The sequence below is a fragment of the Protopterus annectens genome, chromosome 8.part0, assembly GCF_019279795.1.
Source record: "Protopterus annectens isolate FY-2018-M chromosome 8.part0, PAN1.0, whole genome shotgun sequence".
Lineage (NCBI taxonomy): Eukaryota > Metazoa > Chordata > Ceratodontiformes > Protopteridae > Protopterus > Protopterus annectens.
The window spans coordinates 1,642,965,625-1,642,985,107 of NC_056741.1; the positions used below are offsets into that span (position 1 = coordinate 1,642,965,625).

Sequence of the window (19,483 nt, forward strand, 5' to 3'; positions counted from 1 at the left end):
GTGTGTGTGTGTGTGTGTGTGTGTGTGTGTGTGTGTGTGTGTGTGTGTGTGTGTGTGGGGTATGTTAGTTTGTCAGAGACATGGGGCCAGACCTGGTGTGAATTTCTGATTTCCCACACATTAGTCAATGTTATACTTAAAATGGTTAGGGATGAACTTCACATGGATGGGGATCTTGCAAGGCACACATCTGTCTGACTAACTTATCTTATTTATGTCACAAGCAAAGTTTAAGTCCTTGGATCTAGTGATTCTGATGCTGTTCATTTTGTGTATGTGTAAATGTACATCAGAGTTTGATATGAGTATGCCTTGTATACAAGGCATAGATCACCTCTCGGTAACCTGTGGGAGACTGAGCATCGAAACATGGCTTTAAGGTGATTTGTATAGGACAATGGGTTTATACCCTGGATTTTGCTGGTAAGGAACCTTTGTGGGTGTTCCAACTGTTGCATATGTTTGGTCAGGTACATGCTGAAGGGTGCATTATACCCAATGATGGGTCTGATAAGGGCTGAATGAAGTGGCACTATGACTTCCTTGTACCTGTATGCCATGCCCTTACTTATAAGTTGGTGACATGGAATGGTTTTCTTATTACCTTGACCACATGTTGGTCAGAAGGCAGATTACTGTCGACATATATTCCCAGATCCCTTACTGCTGGGTCAACTCTTAAGAGATGTCTTATCAGTGGAGTAATTAGCTTGGTTGGCAGTTTTCCCAAAAGGCACTGTAGTGCATTTCTTGGCATTGAGTTTTTTAGTCTGTGACTTTGGCACCAGTCATTTGTCTTTATTAGACCCTTTTTGTAAGATTTTTGCGGCATGGGGGGAATTTTTATGATGGCTCCCAATTTGCAGTCATCTGTGAACTTGGTCAGCCAAAGGCCGTTGACATCAGCCTGCATTTCCGAGAAGTAGATGCCAAATAGGAGCAGTCCCACCACTGAGCCTTGAGGTACACCACTGGTGATCAGTCTTAGTGGAGTTGGTATCGCCTATCCTGACTTCCTGGGTCCTGCCTGTGAGGCAGCTGGCAATACAGTGAGTAATGTAGGGGTTTATGCCCAGTTCAGTGAGTTTGTCAACTATACCCAAGTGGGCTATTGTATTGAGCACCTTAGCTGGTCCATGTAAGCAGTATGCACCGCTTTCCTCTAATTCATTACCTTGGTGACCTTGTCAAAGAAGTCCACCCATGTTTGGTGGGCATGTACCTCCTCTGACAAAGTTAAATTGGGTTGTATCCAGTGTCTGAAGATTGCCTATGTCATTGTTCATCATTTCCGTGATCTGTTCCATGGCTTTGCATAGGAGACTAGTCAGACTAATGCAGTTTCTGGAGTCAGAAGTTATCGACCAAGATATGGTTAAGACCAATCTCCAACCACATGAGGTAGTGTAATTTGAACACAAAAAGGGAAACTGGCTAGGTTTAAAATGGCACTCAAGGACAGCAAGCCTTGTACTTGCCTATGAACCTGTAACAAATGAGGAGTTAGGCAGAACAATACAGATCTGGTTACAAATGACAATTGTTAAGCTAATTTTGAGTGGGTCAAAATGGCAGCATTAGGAGTCCAATAATATGGGTTTTAGAAATGTTAGGTTCATCCAGTATTCTTGCACAGACTCTCACCAGAGATAAAATTGCAAGAATACAGTATGTAGTTAGATGAAATAATCTTTCAACAAACTACAAAATGAGGAAAAATTGGGAGCATAATCCTGTAGAAAAGCTGCCCAAGCTGTCAGTTTCTGAAGGTGACTTAGTTCTGGCATGAAGAAAATGTAATGAATGTATTGTAATATGTTCTACGGCTTTTCTTTTTAGTAGTTTATATTATCTCATAAATCAAATTTTTATTAGGCTGCGGTTTCAACTTACAATGTTTAAAATATACTTTGAGTACTTGAATCGGTAAGCATTGTACAAGATAAAATGGCACACAACGTAAGAGGCTAATATAGTAAAACTGTTATGTATTTTACTGTGTACATACTTTTGGTATTGTGCCTTTCACCTTTGGTTTGGATACCACCTCCTATTAGGTGGCACTTAAGGGATCTCCTAAATGAGGCCTTCTGTTTAAAAATACCATACCTGATTGATACTTGGATTAAGTTCCAGACACCTGTACTTTAGAATGTATTGCATGAAGACTGCAAACCTGCCTCTGTAGCTTTTATCTGATGCCCTCCAAGGGAGTTTGGTGCTGCAGACTATATGGCACCACCTCTCTAGAGAAAGACGTTTGCATGTAATACAGCACTTTTTTCATGGCATAACTTCTTTATTAATGCAGATGACTATTGGGAAGAGGGTGACATGTTTAATAAAGTTGGAGACAGATGATGCCTTTTTTCCTGTGGACATTTTCTCTTCAGATTTTATATAGTGAGCCTTTGCTCTGTCATAGGCTGGGTTTATGCTTTGCAGAAAAATTGGATTTTATCTGGGCCCCCCCCATTTATTTATTTATTTTTTTGCAGCATCGATTGGCCTCGCAGATGAACAGAAGGAGTTTCAGAAGGTTGCATTTGATTTTGCAGCTGCTGAAATGGCACCTAACATGGCTGAGTGGGACCAGCAGGTAATTGTTAGTTGTAACTTTGTATTAAAATGGATTATTTAATTATTTCATCCGACTTGAAGACTAACATGGGAATGTAAAGCTAAGCTATTTGTCTGTGAGGATCCTAAGTCTAGCCTTACATTGTCTTATTGGGTGTTGGTCTTTAAGCTTGGGTTAATTTATGTATGGCTGTCTTGTTAGGAGATTATGAAGTCCCATAGAAGTCAGAGCATATGTTGTTGTGTCTGTGCTTAAAATACTTGGGCTAGTTCTTGCTCCTCCTGGCTGTCCAGACAAATGCTATAGATATTGTAACAAATATTTGTGGTTCACTTTCTTCCAGATGCAATTTTCTTAAGCAGAACCCCTCAAAACATTGTCCAGCTGGTTTTAGGATGGTAATTTTTCACACAGGACTGCAACACTGAAAAGACCATATCTCACAGAAGGAAGACATCAGTCTTGGTGTCAGAAGCACACTTGACAAAGCAGGAATCTTGGGTCATGCCACACCTGCTTGGGTTTAACTTTCTGTTTTTGGGGAACAGAACAAAGGGCATAACTTCCTCACCTTCACAGGTTGAAGAGTGGGGTTGATTGCCTGCAGTTTATTGGCAGAGACCATCAGGCATCTCATTCCAACCAGTTTTGGGCATAAGTATTGCACTTATGTGCAATTCCAGCTGCCTGTTTAGCATATTCCCAGCCACTATCTTATCTCTTAGCCAATAATCAGATCACCTCTACAGGAACTTACATACAGTAAATAAACACTTACATTTAATTCTGTGTACACACCTTCACACTATTGTCTTAATCTAAATATCTATCTTGGTGATTATAGTGACTTTACAAAACAAAATTTTTTTTTTTTTTTTTTTTTTTTTTTTTTTAACTAATGTGAATTGTTACATATTGTTATGCTTTACCTTCTATTTCTGCTTTAATTTACTTTGGCTTAAATGTACTCTCCTTGCATTTTACTATGTTTTTATATATTGTATTTCACTGTTTTTTATTGTATCCTTGGAGCTTTTCTCCCCAGGACTCCATTGAAAACGGGCTCATTCGGCCCAATGGACCATTCTGGCAACCAAACTTCAAATAAAATAAATAAATAAATATTCCTGCTTAAATATTCCTGCTTAATTTTGTTTCTGATTCCTGCTTAAGTCAGTATTGGCCTTTTGATCCAGCCTGTGCTGGCATCTTTGCATCAGTCCCTGCTGTTATGGTGATGTATATCCCAACTGATGGAGACAAAGGTCATGACCTGAAGCCACATTGTTGCTGAGCATAGACTTGAGCAGTGCACATACATATAGTCATTGTATATATCATTACTATATGTAGTACATGGGCTTGCTTTTATGGAACTGCTTCCATTATACAGTACATTAAAATAACAAGTCACCCCTTTTGTAGCAGAGTGCTATTTAGTAAGCTACTGAGGTAAAGTAGTATTTGAATGGCTGCAGTCAGTCCATTGATAAGGTAAGTTATTCAATGTCACATCCAGTCCCATTTATGCTTAGGTTTGTAACCAGTGGCATTATATTCATTATTTAGTAGGTCATGTGCAAAGGTGGTTTTCTAATTCTTTCAATTTCTTTTTGCCTCTTTTATGGCACTGGTTCTTAGTTAACTGATACAGCAGATGCAGTAGTCAGCAAGACTGTGTTTTTCCTAGAGTCAGGGGAGCAAGTTTGAACTGGAAATTGGCTCCCACCCATTACAGCATATCAACACAGTCACTGTCCCATACTCTATCTTAAAACAAAGAGTTTTCCAGAGTGTCCTTGTCCTTAGGCCTTTCAGCTCTATGTATCAAGTGATAAAAAATACATTCTGTAATAAATTCATTGAATGCTATGTGAAACTGAGCTTGTTTTGTCAATGATAATATCTTGCTATAAACTTTATCCGTCTCATCAGTGGTATCCTGGAAAAGTGCCTAATCAACTTTTTTATTCAGTTAGCTGTCCTTTGCTTGTTTGTTGTTTTGGTATTTCAATTTTCTTCTGAGCCTTTTATTTTTGTTTCATCAGATTCAGTATTTTTTTCGCCAGCGAGCTTTAATTTTGCTTACTGAAAAAGCAAAAAAAAGACCCAAGCAGCTCCAAGATACTCCACTTTAATATTACGACACCAGGATGATGAACAAAAAAAATCCCACACACTTAGCGCTTTCACCAATATACAATGGCTTCTTCAGAGTTGAATGGGAACACACAACTCATCCGTTTAAAAAGCTTGACATCATCAAAATTTAACCTGTCGTGTACTAAAAACAGTTAATATAATGCCACACCTATCAACTTCCTATACACAAATGACCTTGTAAAAACAAAAACTTTAGAAAAATAGTAATAATAATAATTAGCTTTAAAAGCTGTGTTAGTGTTCTTTTTCAAAGTTTGTAATAAAATCGGTGTCATTAAATGCGTAAGTTTAAAAAGACAACATTACTATAACTTAATCCATATACATACGCTAACACTTGGGCTAATAATAGTGTTACTGTTGACAAAGTAAATGTGTTTGAACTAATAATCACAAAGTTGTGGACACGTAGCATTAAGTCTTAAGTTTCCATTTGATTTCTAAATTTTCTACTTTTAGAATCACCACCTCTCTCACTTGGCATTAGCCTATCTGTAACAAATTTTTTTTTTAAATTTGTACATAAAAGTACTGTGTGTAAAGTGCATTGTGCTGGTTTTTGATTCTGATTGCTCTTACATGTTCAGCAGTCATGTCCTTTAGTTTCTGTGTGGTCATTTCCACATAGTAACTTTTGCAGCTTATACATGTTGCCACATATATTAGCATTGTGGTGTTACAACTAACTGCATCTACCAGGACAGGGTAAACTTCTGTCATACCCCGTAACAGAAACCTAGGTTACGTCGTTGATAAATTTATAAAATTTGCATGCACCACAATTGTACATTAGACACCTGCTTTTTTTTTTTTTTTTTTTTTTTGATGCTTCCAAAATATTTTTTAGGTTTTTGCCTCTGCCATAGGTAATTATAGGTTTAGATCCCAAAACCATTTTACTTTGTTCATTAGGACCTATCCTCCCAAGCATTGTTAATAACTGTGCAATGATGGGGCAACATGGATATATCTCATTGTACTACCGTGGTCCACAATTTTTGCAGTAGAAAATGCGTTTAGTATGTTGGGGATCTGAACATAAAATAGGCTGAAAAAACGTTTCTCTCTTGGAAATTATTTCATTTCTCACTTTCAACACCAGCTTTAGGGGATAGCCTCTATCTAAAAACATTCCTACCAACATAAGTTCTTCCTAAGTGTTGTTGTCACTAACCAGTCTTGACAGCCTAACAGATCATCTGTCCCTTAATTATGCCTTTCCTCTGATGTGGATGGCAACTATTGTTATGTAGTAATGCACTGGAAACATTTTTTTCCTATATATGCTACTACTTAATGTACTGGCATCATTTTTCAAATGAATGTCCAGATGGTCTATTTCACTCTCATGCCATGTATTAGTAAACTTTAAAAATGAGGTTGTGTTGTTTAAATATTCCACAAACCTATTTGCTTCATAACAAGGTAATTTGTGTATAGGAAGCTGATAGGTGTGGCATTATATTATTAATTGCTTCTAGTACATGATAGGTTAAGTTTTGATGATGTCAAGCTTTTTAAATGGATGAGTTGTGTGTTCCCATTCAACTCTGAAGAAGCCACTGTATATTGATGAAAGCGCCAAGTGTGTGGGATTTTTTTGTTCTTCATCCTTGTGTCGTGATAACAAAGTGGAGTAACTTGGAGCTGCTTGGGTCTTTTTTTGCTTTTTCAGTCTGTTATTGTTTTATTTCCCTGTTGGGAACTTGTTTGGTTTTCGTTTATGACCCAGCATTCAGTAACAGCATTTTTATTGTCGTGAACATTATGGAAGCATTACTAGCAGAATTGACTGTTTTGGTTTAAAAGCTCACTGCTTTATTAATCAAAGAACCTACAGCCAATGTGATGCCATCTACTTCAGCCACAATAACTAGTACGCAGGCTGAACTTTTTATATTGCATACACCTATGATTGACTTCGAAACTAGCGCCGAACGGGCGAGTCAACCCAGACCTTGTGAGAGGTGTGATCTTACTGAGTGGTTACGCCTACCAGAAGACTGCTTTTCAGATTGGATCATGGAAAAAGAAACTGTTGATGACAGACTTAACTCTTAAAAAAAAACAGATTGAAGCATTTGAGAAAGTTTGCAAAAAAGTACCTGGGTTTACAACTTGACAACGCTTTTCTTAATAAATCGAGTTTGGAAACTACCCATGGGAATATAACCCGGCTCTACTGCATTTCGTGAGTTAGTGGACTTATTTGACAGAACTGGGTTAGAGATGCTGGACATTGTACTTCGAAAAAACACAAGTAAGTTGGCCATTTTAGAAAAGTATTGTCTAAGGCTTAAATTTAATTCGAAACACGATACAAAAAGCTCTTACTACTTCAGGTTTAGCGCTTTCATCTGAATTTACCAGACTTCATCAGAACCAATTACCTCATTAATTATCCACATTTTATACCATTTTTGGCGCCAAAGCAATTTAAAACACATAAATTTTAAATTTTTTTTATAATATATAATAAATAATAAAATGATTTGTATGCTGAATTATTAATACCATATTTAACTATACAAAACTTAAAACAAAAATAACTATTAAAAATTCATAAAATGCATACTATTTACCATTTGCTAGGTTTTACAGGATTACTCAAACTGATAATGTAACTATACTAAAACTAATGTTATGATGCTTCCACCAAAATGATGGAAGCATCTAGCTTAACATTAAGAATGGTTTTATGCTTATACTATCGTTTAATCCTGGATAAGTAGTGGCATCATAACTAATCTGCCATTTACTCTCCATCAATGCCAATTTTACTTTCCAATTACCAGCACCCTCTGCCATATCAATAGAATCAATAATAGCAAAACTAAAAGTATGCTCATTCCCCTTCTCAATAGTGTGTTTACTCAATGCATTATTAGTATCACATTTTTTAATCTTGTATAGATGTTCATATATGCGTGTTTTAAATTTTCTCTCTCTTTTGCCTATGTAATAGGCCGAACAGTTAGAACATGTAGCAATGTACACCACGCGTTGAGTGTTACAATTGCCTGCCCTACAATGTATTGTAGATCTAATCACATTATTCAATTTTATAACCTTACAATCATTAATGAATTTACATTGTCTACATGTTCCACATTTTGTGGTACCAATTTTATCATAACTGCATTTTTTTTATTTTTACTTGTTCGAGCATCCTCTTCAAGTTTTGTCCTGTTTTAAACACACTAATGGGGTGACTGCCTAAAATAGAACCAATAGTGTCAGAACTAGATATGATATCCCAATGCTTCCTAAACTTTAACACATACCTTCCTATCTCTTATATTCTCATCCTTTCTATTATCTATCCAAGTTTTACCCAATAAGGGCAAATATTTGTTTCCCCATTGTTCTTTAACATACTTAACCACTTCATCTAACATACCTTTAGGGTATCCTCTATCCTTGAATAAATTATACACTTCTTCCACCTCTTGTATCATAATCTCTCTAGTGGAGGACATACGGGCGGCTCTTATACATTGCCCCTTCACCACGTTCCTAAAAATGTGGGGTGGGTGACAGCTTTCATACTGATTATAATCGTTTGAAAAAGCCGATTTTCTGTATAATTTGGAAGTAAAACCTACTCCCAAATTGCTGATAAATGTATCTAAATAGGAGAATACCTGCTGTATCCATTTGATAGGTAAATTTCAAACAATCTGTCGTACTATTAATATAAGAAATGAAATTCGGTATAATCTCCTTGGGACCCTTCCAAATAATAAACAAATCCTCCAAAAACCGAGTGTACAAACTTATATATTTGTAATATTCACTGTTGAATACATACGTATTTTCCCACTCCAACATTACTAAATTGGCAAAAATTGGGGCACACGAGGCCCCCATTGCCACTCCTTTAGTCTGTCGAAAGTGTTCTCCTAGAAAATAGATGTAATTATGATCCAGCATAAGTCCCATCATGTCATGTATGAGACAAATCTTTATCTCAACTATATCCTGAATACTTTCTCAAACTATTACAAAAATATTCTAACCCAATATTTATGGGTATGCAAGAAAATAAATCTTGTACATCTATGGTTAAAAACACAAGTTCTGCATCCCATACATCCATAGTGAGTTTACTGAGAAAGTTCCAGGAATCTTTGGTAAGGTGTGGAACTTTAGTATACACCTGTTTAGTCCACTGATCAATAGTTACACCTAAATTATAGGTTTTGGATCTTGACCCTGATATAATCGGTCTGAAGGGAGGGTTATCCAAACTTTTATGTATTTTGGGGATGCCCACAATATTTGCCATTTTGGGATATTCTGTTCTCAAAAAAATCATATAATTCACTACTTATACGATTATCTAGGAGGTATTCCTCTATTGCTAAATCTATTCTTCTAGACCCAATATTAATTTGGTTAAGGGATACCTCTTCATAGTTACCTGACTCAAATAGAATTTTGTGTATAGCTGTTTGGTATTGATGGGTATCCAAAATAACAATGCCCCCACCCTTATCGGGCTTCATTATCCTAATATCTTTATTCATAACCAATTCTTCTAAAAAGTTTCTTTCCTTCCTAGTTAAATTATCACTCAAGTTCTTGGATTGATTAACATTAAATTTAATATTTTTATATAACGTGTATGTATCTCTACACACCAACGTTTCATATGCTGCTACCTGTGGGTTCATATTAGGAATATAGGTGCTTTTCTTAACAAGTCTAGATTTACTACTTGTATGTAAATTAGCATTGTCATTAAATTGTATCGCTAAATTTAACCTACGACAATATAATTTAATTTCCTTAATCACATCAAACAAACCAAATTTTACCGTAGGAATGAACTTCATTCCTTTACTAAATAAGGAAAAAAGTTCCTGTTTGATGGTGATGTCGGTATAATTGTATACCTTGAATCCATGGTACGAATATACACTGGGTTTGAAAGTGCTGCATGACCCATTACTTATATCTTCCTCCATATTATGATTTACATGAGAATGTACATCTATATCAGTGCACCTATATGGTTCAGCAGTCACTTGTCCACCAGATGATTCAAAAAATTTTTTACTAACCAAAAGGTATCAACATGAATTAATTGTTGGAGCCCTTATTTTCTATCTCCTTTGATATTGTTTCGGGGCCGGATAATACCTCCCCCCTTGAAAGTTTGTTTCTCCATTGTGTTTATTACTTCTACCTCTTCCTTTAAATTGTTGTACATCAAAAGCATTATCAGTTTCACCATGGTTTTGTGGCCATATATAAGCTCTATCACTTTTATAGGACTCAAGATCTCTTTCTATCTTATTCATTTTCCTGTTATAAGTACTATATACTCTATTCGCCAATTGAAATTGTTTAGTATAGAATTCATGCCATTGTACAAAATTATCATCCTGAACAATGTCTTCATTTAATACTTCAACTTCATTTAGTAATATGGCTATTTTTTCATCATGAAGTTTCATTAATGATTTCATATATACGAATCCAAATTCATCAAACATATTATTAAATTCTTGTACTACTGCACTACTGTAATCAATACCCAAGGGCAACTTAAAAAAACGCAACCCCTTTGGTACAACATGCAGCTTTAAGCATTTCTCTAAATATGCATTATCCATTTTGGCACTTCTCAAATGAACAAGTTTTTTTCCCAATGAGTAAATCTTAGATTTTATATTATCCACAGATATACTAGATACATGTCTGTTGTATGCATTTATATATACATTTTTATTTTTATTTTTATAGTCAATGTTGCCAGTAAAATCATACTCTTCAGCTAAAAATTAATTCAATGCATTGGTATATTTAGCACCCATATTTTTGTTCACATTTTTTTAAAACAGTTCTATTACTGCCATTACTCGGACTAGATATAATGTCTTTAGGACCAATACCTCTTTTAAAGTCCACTCCTTTACTAGTAATGGCCGAATATGTCCGTAATTGCTCTCGATGCTTAGGTCGCGCTCCCTTCTGAATGTTTTCTTTTGTGTGAAACAAACTAAAGTCAAATGTAAAGTCAGCATCACACGATAGATCCACATTTCCTTCTTTTGAAACCATATTAATCCTAGGACTCGGTGTAGTCGCTTCCATTTGGCCATTAGGTATTTCATCATCACTGTTAGTGTTGGCCACCTCTACCGGAACAGTAGAAGCTGCTTCCAACCTTACTGAAGTCTGTTCCTTTGCGGTATCACCGCTTAAACGTACAGTCTCCGTTAGTTGACCTACTAACTGCAGCAGTCTGCTTATGTCGGTTTGTAATGCCGTAACTTCTGTGCGCAGCACCATGTATTCGTCCCTGTTCAGTGAAGCCACAATAGGTACTGTTTCAGCCATGATACAACTACTGAAGGTAAAGATACTAAGTAACCAATCTCTCCAACAGCAAACACAGTCCCCGGACTCGAACAGTAGAATACACCAATGCAAACACAGTCCCTGGACTTTAACAGTAGAATACACCAACACAGGACTTCCAAAAATATTGTCAAAGGCTTAAATTTAATTCGAAACGCGATACAAAGAGCTCTTACTACTTCAGGTTTAGCGCTTTCATCTGAATTTACCAAACTTCATCAGAAACAATTGCCTCATTAATTATCCACATTTTATACCATTTTTGGCGCCAAAGCAATTTAAAACACATAAATTTAAAAAATGTTTTATAATATATAATAAATAATAAAATGATTTGTATGCTGAATTAATACAATATTTAACTATACAAAACTTAAAACAAAAATAACAATATTAAAAATTCATAAATTCAATCCATCAATACCAAACAGCTATACACAAAATTCTATTTGAGTCCGGTAACTATGAAGAGGTATCCCTTAACCAAATTAATATTGGGTATAGAAGAATAGATTTAGCAATAGAGGAATACCTCCTAGATAATCATATAAGTAGTGAATTATATGATTTTTTGAGAACAGAATATCCCAAAATGGCAAATATTGTGGGCATCCCCAAAATACATAAAAGTTTGGATAACCCTCCCTTCAGACCGATTATATCAGGGTCAAGATCCAAAACCTATAATTTAGGTGTAACTATTGATCAGTGGACTAAACAGGTGTATACTAAAGTTCCACACCTTACCAAAGATTCCTGGAACTTTCTCAGCAAACTCACTATGGATGTATGGGATGCAGAACTTGTGTTTTTAACCATAGATGTACAAGATTTATTTTCTTGCATACCCATAAATATTGGGTTAGAATATTTTTGTAATAGTTTGAGAGTATTCAGGATATAGTTGGGATAAAATTTGTCTCATACTTGATATGATGGGACTTGTACTGGATCATAATTACATCTATTTTCTAGGAGAACACTTTCGACAGACTAAAGGAGTGGCAATGGGGGCCTCGTGTGCCCCAATTTTTGCCAATTTGGTAATGTTGGAGTGGGAAAATACATATGTATTCAACAGTGAATATTACAAATATATAAGTTTGTACACTCGGTTTTTGGATGATTTGTTTATTATTTGGAAGGGTCCCAAGGAGATTATACCGAATTTCATTTCTTATATTAATAGTACGACAGATTTTTTGAAATTTACCTATCAAATGGATACAGCAGGTATCTCCTATTTAGATATATTTATCAGCAATTCGGGAGTAGGTTTTATTTCCAAATTATACAGAAAATCGACTTTTTCAAACGATTATATTCCGTATGAAAGCTGTCACCCACCCCACATTTTTAGGAACGTGGTGAAGGGGCAATGTATAAGAGCCGCCCGTATGTCCTCCACTAGAGAGATTATGATACAAGAGGTGGAAGAAGTGTATAATTTATTCAAGGATAGAGGATACCCTAAAGGTATGTTAGATGAAGTGGTTAAGTATGTTAAAGAACAATGGGGAAACAAATATTTGCCCTTATTGGGCAAAACTTGGATAGATATTAGAAAGGATGAGAATATAAGAGGAAGGTATGTGTTATAAAGTTTAACCCATATACAAATATGGTTAAAGAAATTCTTAGGAAGCATTGGGATATCATATCTAGTTCTGACACTATTGGTTCTATTTTAGGTAGTCACCCCATTAGTGTGTTTAAAACAGGACAAAACTTGAAGAGTATGCTCGAACAAGTAAAAATAAAAAAAATGCAGTTATGATAAAATTGGTACCACAAAATGTGGAACATGTAGACAATGTAAATTCATTAATGATTGTAAGGTTATAAAATTGAACAATGTGATTAGATCTACAATACATTGTAGGGCAGGCAATTGTAACACTCAACGCATGGTGTACATTGCTACATGTTCTAACTGTTCGGCCTATTACATAGGCAAAACAGAGAGAAAATTTAAAACGCGCATATATGAACATCTATACAAGATTAAAAAATGATACTAATAATACATTGAGTAAACACACTATTGAGAAGGGGAATGAGCATACTTTTAGTTTTGCTATTATTGATTCTATTAATATGGCAGAGGGTGCTGGTAATTGGAAAGTAAAATTGGCATTGATGGAGAGTAAATGGCAGATTAGTTATGATGCCACTACTTATCCAGGATTAAACGAAAGTATAAGCATAAAACCATTCTTAATGTTAAGCTAGATGCTTCCATCATTTTGGTGGAAGCATCATAACATTAGTTTTAGTATAGTTACATTATCAGTTTGAGTAATCCTGTAAAACCTGGCAAATGGTAAATAGTATGCATTTTATGAATTTTTAATATTGTTATTTTTGTTTTAAGTTTTGTATAGTTAAATATTGTATTAATAATTCCGCATACAAATCATTTTATTTATTATATATTATTATAAAAAAAATTAAAATTGTGTTTTAAATTGCTTTGGCACCAAAAATGGTATAAAATGTGGATAATTAATGAGGTAATTGGTTCTGATGAAGTCTGGTAAATTCAGATGAAAGCGCTAAACCTGAAGTAGTAAGAGCTCTTTGTATCGTGTTTCGTGTTTTGAATTAAATTTAAGCCTTCGACAATATTTTTGGAAGTCCTGTGTTGGTGTATTCTACTGTTCAAGTCCGGGGACTGCGTTTGCTGTTGGAGAGATTGGTTACTTAGTATTTTTACCTTCAGTCATCTTAGAAAAGGAAATTAACACTTTGAACCAGAGCATTGTTAACTATTTATTTCCTCAATATTTAAACAAGTATAACCAAACTCTTACAGATTTGGAGTCGTTCGTTAAGAATAATATTAATACTAAAAGAAAGAAAGTTGTTAGAGATACTAACAATTACAAGTGGCTGGGCATACTATGTGAATGTGTTTGGTGCTAGCAAGGAAAATACTGGTCAATTGACTGACAAACTGTGACAGAGAAGACAGACATTATAATTAAGAGCGTTTTTTAACCAGGAGGTCCGAACCGAGGAGGTTGGAACAATTAAAAAAATGGGGGAAAGGAGGCCCACCACAGTATTACCAGTAGAGTATGGACACCTATTACAACAGGACACATTACAACAATTTCAACCACAACAGGTGCCAAGGGTGTAAAACGAATTAAACACATGGGTTTTTGAGACTTTTGTTCTTAATGATAGTGGTTCCATTGCAAGTAATGACACTTCATTTAATGTTACAGCAACTTGTGAATTGTTTAGTAGAGACAGTTTTACTATTTATACTTAGTGTTTTGAATTTGAATGAACATCACCACAGTTTTAGTAAAGGCATTATCTTTATACCTAATTTTCAGTTAGATGTGGCAGATGTTTTCATTAATTTGAAACTATTTACAAGACAACTAAATATAAGATTATTTTTTTTCTGGTCAAAATGATAATAGAGTTAACACTGGATTACAGAGAAAGTCTATTTATACCTCTCGACAATATGGATGTAGTATTGTTTGAAAAATTGTGTGAAAATGAAATAAGAAAAATATTTTAAAATTCTAAGAAAGCAAATGACAACCTAAGTAAGGATGAGAGAAAGATTTTACATGATCTGGCACTTGACAACATACGTATTATGAAGCCAGACAAGGGCGGGGGCGTTGTGGTTATGTCACATTATGATTATGTATTTAAAATGCATGAGATATTGAGTGATTGTCTAATTTACAGCAGGGTGACAAAAAATAAAATTGTGGCATATGCTAAGATTGATTTGTACTTGTTGGATGCTTATAATTCCTCTTGAGTGTTCCCTTGAAATACCTTTCGGTCAAACATCCCATTACGCCTGTGATCTTTGGTATGCCCAAGATCCACAAATGCTTAAGTAACCCACCATTTAGACTGTGGTAGCGAGAAGTTCAAAAACCGAGCCTCTAGCAGCATTTGTGGATCAAAAGACTAAGAAATTAATAGAGGGTATACCACATATTCTTAAAGACTCGTGGCATTGTTTAGAGGACCACTGGTACTTTTTCATTTCTTACTGTAGATGTCATCAACTTATTCTCCATAATACCACATAAAGAGGGATTAGCTTTCTTTCAAGAAAGCTTATTGAGAGAACATGGGCTTGATAAAACCAGAATAAATGTATTGGTGGACCTAATGGAATTGGTCGGTCTTAATAATTTTCTTAGTTTCGAAGGTGAGACTTGCCACTAAACCTCAAGTAGCGATGGGGGCTATATGTACCCCTGTTTTCACTAACTTAGTATTACTGAACTGGGAGAGAACTTATATTTTTCAGTCCCATTATACATCCAAGATCTTACTGTATTCTAGATTCTTGGATGATATTCTGATTTTGTGGGATGGAGATAGTTATGAAACAAATACTTTTGTGGAATATTTAAATGGTACAACTTCATTTTTAAAGTTTACTAGTACATGGCATGAGAGTGAAATAGACTATCTGGATATTCATTTGAAAAATGATGCCGGTACATTAAGTAGTAGCATATATAGGAAAAAAAACTTTTTTCCAATGCATTACTACATTACAATAGTTGCCATCCACATAATCTGAGGAAAGAAAGGAATAATTAAGGGACAGATGGTTAGGCTGGTAAGATTGGTTAGTGACAACACTTTCAAGGAAGATCTTTTTAAGTTGGGAATGTTTTTAGATAGAGGCTATCCCCTAAAGCTGATGTTAAAAGTGAGTAATGAAATAATCTCTGAGAGAAACTGCTTTTCAACCTATTTTGTGTTCAGAGCCCCAACATACTAACGCATTTTCTACTGCAAAAATTGTGGACCATGGTAGTACAATGGTTTTGAGATATAACCATGTTGCCCTGTCATTGCGTACAGTTATTAACAATGCTTGGAGGATAGGTCTTAATGAACAAAGTAAAATGGTTTTAGGGTCTAAACCTATAATTGCTTAAAAACCTAAAGAATATTTTGGAAGCATCAAAAAAGAAAACAAACTGGTGTCTTTAATGTAAAAGTGAAGTGCATGCAAATTTTGTAAATTTATGAACGACTGACCCTGTGTTTCTGTTACGGGGTACGACAGAAGTTTACCAGTCCTGGTAGATGCAGTTGTAACACCACAAAGCTAATATATGTGGCAACATGTATCAGCTGCAAAAGTTACTATGTGGGAATTACCACACGGAAACTAAAGGACAGGACTGCTGAACATGTAAGAGCAATCAGAATCAAAAACCAGCACAATGCACTTTACAAACACAGTACTTTATGTACAAATTTAAAAACTGTTTTTTTGTTATAAATAGGGTAATTCCAAGTGAGAGAGGTAGTGATTCTAAGTTCATAGGTTCATACTAGGCTATCTGCCCGAGGGCATTTACAAGCCTAGCCCATAGTTTTGTGGCTTACGCCACCCCTTTAGTATGGGGAACTATACCCATTATTTTGCTGTGCCTCTGTCGAGCAGTGACACTGAGGTGATCCCTGGGGTATATCTGCGATCTCCCATCCATTGGTCAAGATTTTTCTTGAACAAGGCCAGTGAGGTGCTCTGCCTCACATATACCGGGATTTTGTTCCACAGCATAGGGAGTCTTTGGGTGATGAATTTATCCCTCCAACATGTCCTATTAATAGCCGTGTCCAGGTTTAAGTCTCCTGCCCTTGTGGCTCTGATGGATCTAGATTTTTTGAGGTGAAGCATATTCATCAAATCTGGGTTTGACATGGCCTTGTATGTTAGGCAAAGGTCACCTCTGAGCAGGCGGTAAGCGACTGAGTAGAGCTGGAGTTCTTTCAGTCGGGCAGCATAGGACAGATGTTTGAGACCCTTTATCCTTTTGGTGAGGAACTTTTGTGGCCTCTCAAGCTGCTGCAAGTGTCGGGTCAGATACATTCCGAATGGGGCATTATACTCAATCATTGGTCTGATGAGTGATGAGTACAGGGAGACTATGACCTCCCTTGATCTAGACGAGAAACCCTTCATGATAAGGTGGGCAATGTAGAAGGTCTTCCTAACTAATTTGGCTACATGGGTGTCGAATGACAGACTACTATCAACCTGTGTCCCTAGGTCCCTGATAACTTCTTCTGTGCTCAGTGGATTGCCACCCATTTGGTAGCTAGGGGTAACCTTGTTTTTCCCGAAGGGTATGACTATGTATTTTTTGGCATTTAACTTTAGGCCATGGCTCTGGCACCAGTTATCCGTTTCTGTGAGACCCTTCTGTAGGATATCTGTGTCAGATGTGTTTTCTACTATGGCCAGTTTGCAGTCATCTGCAAACTTTGTCAGCCATAACCCTCCTGTGTTTGCTTGTACTGGAAAAGTAGATGCCAAACAAGAGTGGGCCCAGGACTGAGCCCTGTGGTACACCACTTGTGACAGGCTTTGAGTCTGACATGGCGCCAGCAACTCTGACCCTGTGGGTTCTGTCACTCAGCCAGTTTGCAACCCATCTTGTGATGTATGGGTTAACGTTTAAGCTGATGAGTTTTTCAATGATACCCGAGTGGGGTATTGTATCAAAGGCCTTCGCCAGATCTAGGTAGGCTGTATGGACTGCCTTTCCCTCATCAATGGCTTTGGTGACTGTTTCGAAAAAGTCAACCAAGTTTAGAAGGCATGATCTGCCTTTGACAAAGCCAAACTGGGATGGATCCAAAGTCTGCAAATTCCCTATGTCTTTATTTATGAGGTCCATTATGATCCTCTCCATGGCTTTGCAGATAAGGCTTGTCAAGCTAATGGGCCGGTAATTTCCAGGGTCGGTGGAGGCACCGCCTTTGTGAAGTGGGACCACAGTTGCAGTGCGCCACTTCCTGGGCATGTATCCAGAGGTAAGACTATGATTAAACAGCTGTCCTAGCTGTGGGTTCAATTCATCGTTTAGTTCGTGGAGCACACAGCCGGGGACACCATCAGGTCCCATGGATGCTGTGTTTTTTGCTTTGGCGAGAGCAGTTTTCACTTGGGTGTTGGAGATGTTTGGGGGACTGCAATCGCTTGGTATAGATATCTCTCCTTTGGGGAGGGGAGAAGTTTGCACTGAACCTGTCAGCCAGTATGTTAGCAATGTCTGTAGGATCAGTAATCTTCACATTATTTTGAACTAGTTCTGAACATATCTGGGAGTTTCCTCCCAGGTTTCTGACATAGCTAAAGAAGGCCTTATGATTGTCTTTTGAGTCTTTAGCTATTTTTCTCTCAAAATTTGCTTTGGATGATTTTATGAGAGCTCTTAGTTTTTTACTTATAGTGATCAAGGGTGTCTTACCTTTTAAGGATTTTGCTCTATCTTGTAGTAGCTTCCTCCTTTTGTTGTAGAGTTTGTTTATGGCTGGGGTCCACCAGGCTGGATGCTTGCCTTTGGTACAAAGAGTCTTTGTTTTGCTTGGGATTGCCTTATCCATGCAGTCCTGCAGGTGCTGGTAGAAGGCATTTGTAAGTGATCAGCGGCTTGAATACTGTTTTCCACCGGCTCGGGGGCCTTAAAGGAGACCACACTAGTCTTTAGAAGTGTGAAGTCGGCTTTCGAGAAATTCTTTACTGTGGTCTTTTTTATTTCAGGTGGGGGTGGGATGAGGACCTCCAGCGAGATTAGTTTGTGATCTGATCTCACCAGTGAGGGGTATACTTCCGGCGTTGAACATAGTGCTCCCATGTTCGTGATGATGATCTAGTATGTTTTCTCCTCTTGTGGGGATGGTGACTAGCTGTTCCATGGCATTTGAGTTTATGAATTCCAGGAACTTTTGGGCTAGGGTGTTTGGGCTTGAGTAGTGTACCCAGTCTATATTAGGGTAATTGAAGTCACCTAGTATGATGGTGTTTGGTGATACATTTATCCCCTCTAGTGTTTTCAGGAAAGCCATGTGAGGTTCCAGAGTTTGTGAGGGTGGCCTGTAACATGCTACAATTTGCAGAGCAGTCTTGCCTATGGTTAATTGCACCTGGATGGTCTCCGATGCATCGTGCGTTGCCACCAGTCTTGAGGTGTGGGTGTCCTTGATGAATATGGATACCCCCCCTCCTTTCTTGGTATTGTCCAGATTTTGGGGCCGGAACGCATGATATTTATTTATTTTATTTTACATTTGTTAACCGGGCTAGTCCAACTGGAATTATTTCCATTTTCAGCAGAGGCCCGGGGAGAAAAGCTCCACAAAGACATAGTAACTAATTACATAAGATGCAATAAAGAGAAAACATCAAAACAAAACATATATTATATGAAACTTATTGTATTCAGAATTAACATTTATACAATAATGTACTCATTGTTCTTGTAGGCAAAACACAAGTATAGCTTATTTAGCATAGAAAACATCATAAGAAAGAGAGAAGGACATGAAGAGACAGTATGGAAGTAGAATAGA

The 19,483-nt window shown here is 36.7% G+C and overlaps 1 protein-coding gene across 2 annotated transcripts in view; it reads left to right on the forward strand.

Moving 5' to 3' along the window:
• Positions 1-19,483, forward strand: part of ACAD8 (acyl-CoA dehydrogenase family member 8) — a 599,439-nt gene that overhangs the window by 45,156 nt on the left and 534,800 nt on the right. For both annotated transcript variants that reach the window (XM_044081167.1, XM_044081168.1), the window contains exon 2: positions 2,499-2,599. In XM_044081167.1, the coding sequence (XP_043937102.1) occupies positions 2,499-2,599 (101 nt within the window). The remainder of the gene's footprint in view (positions 1-2,498; positions 2,600-19,483) is intronic.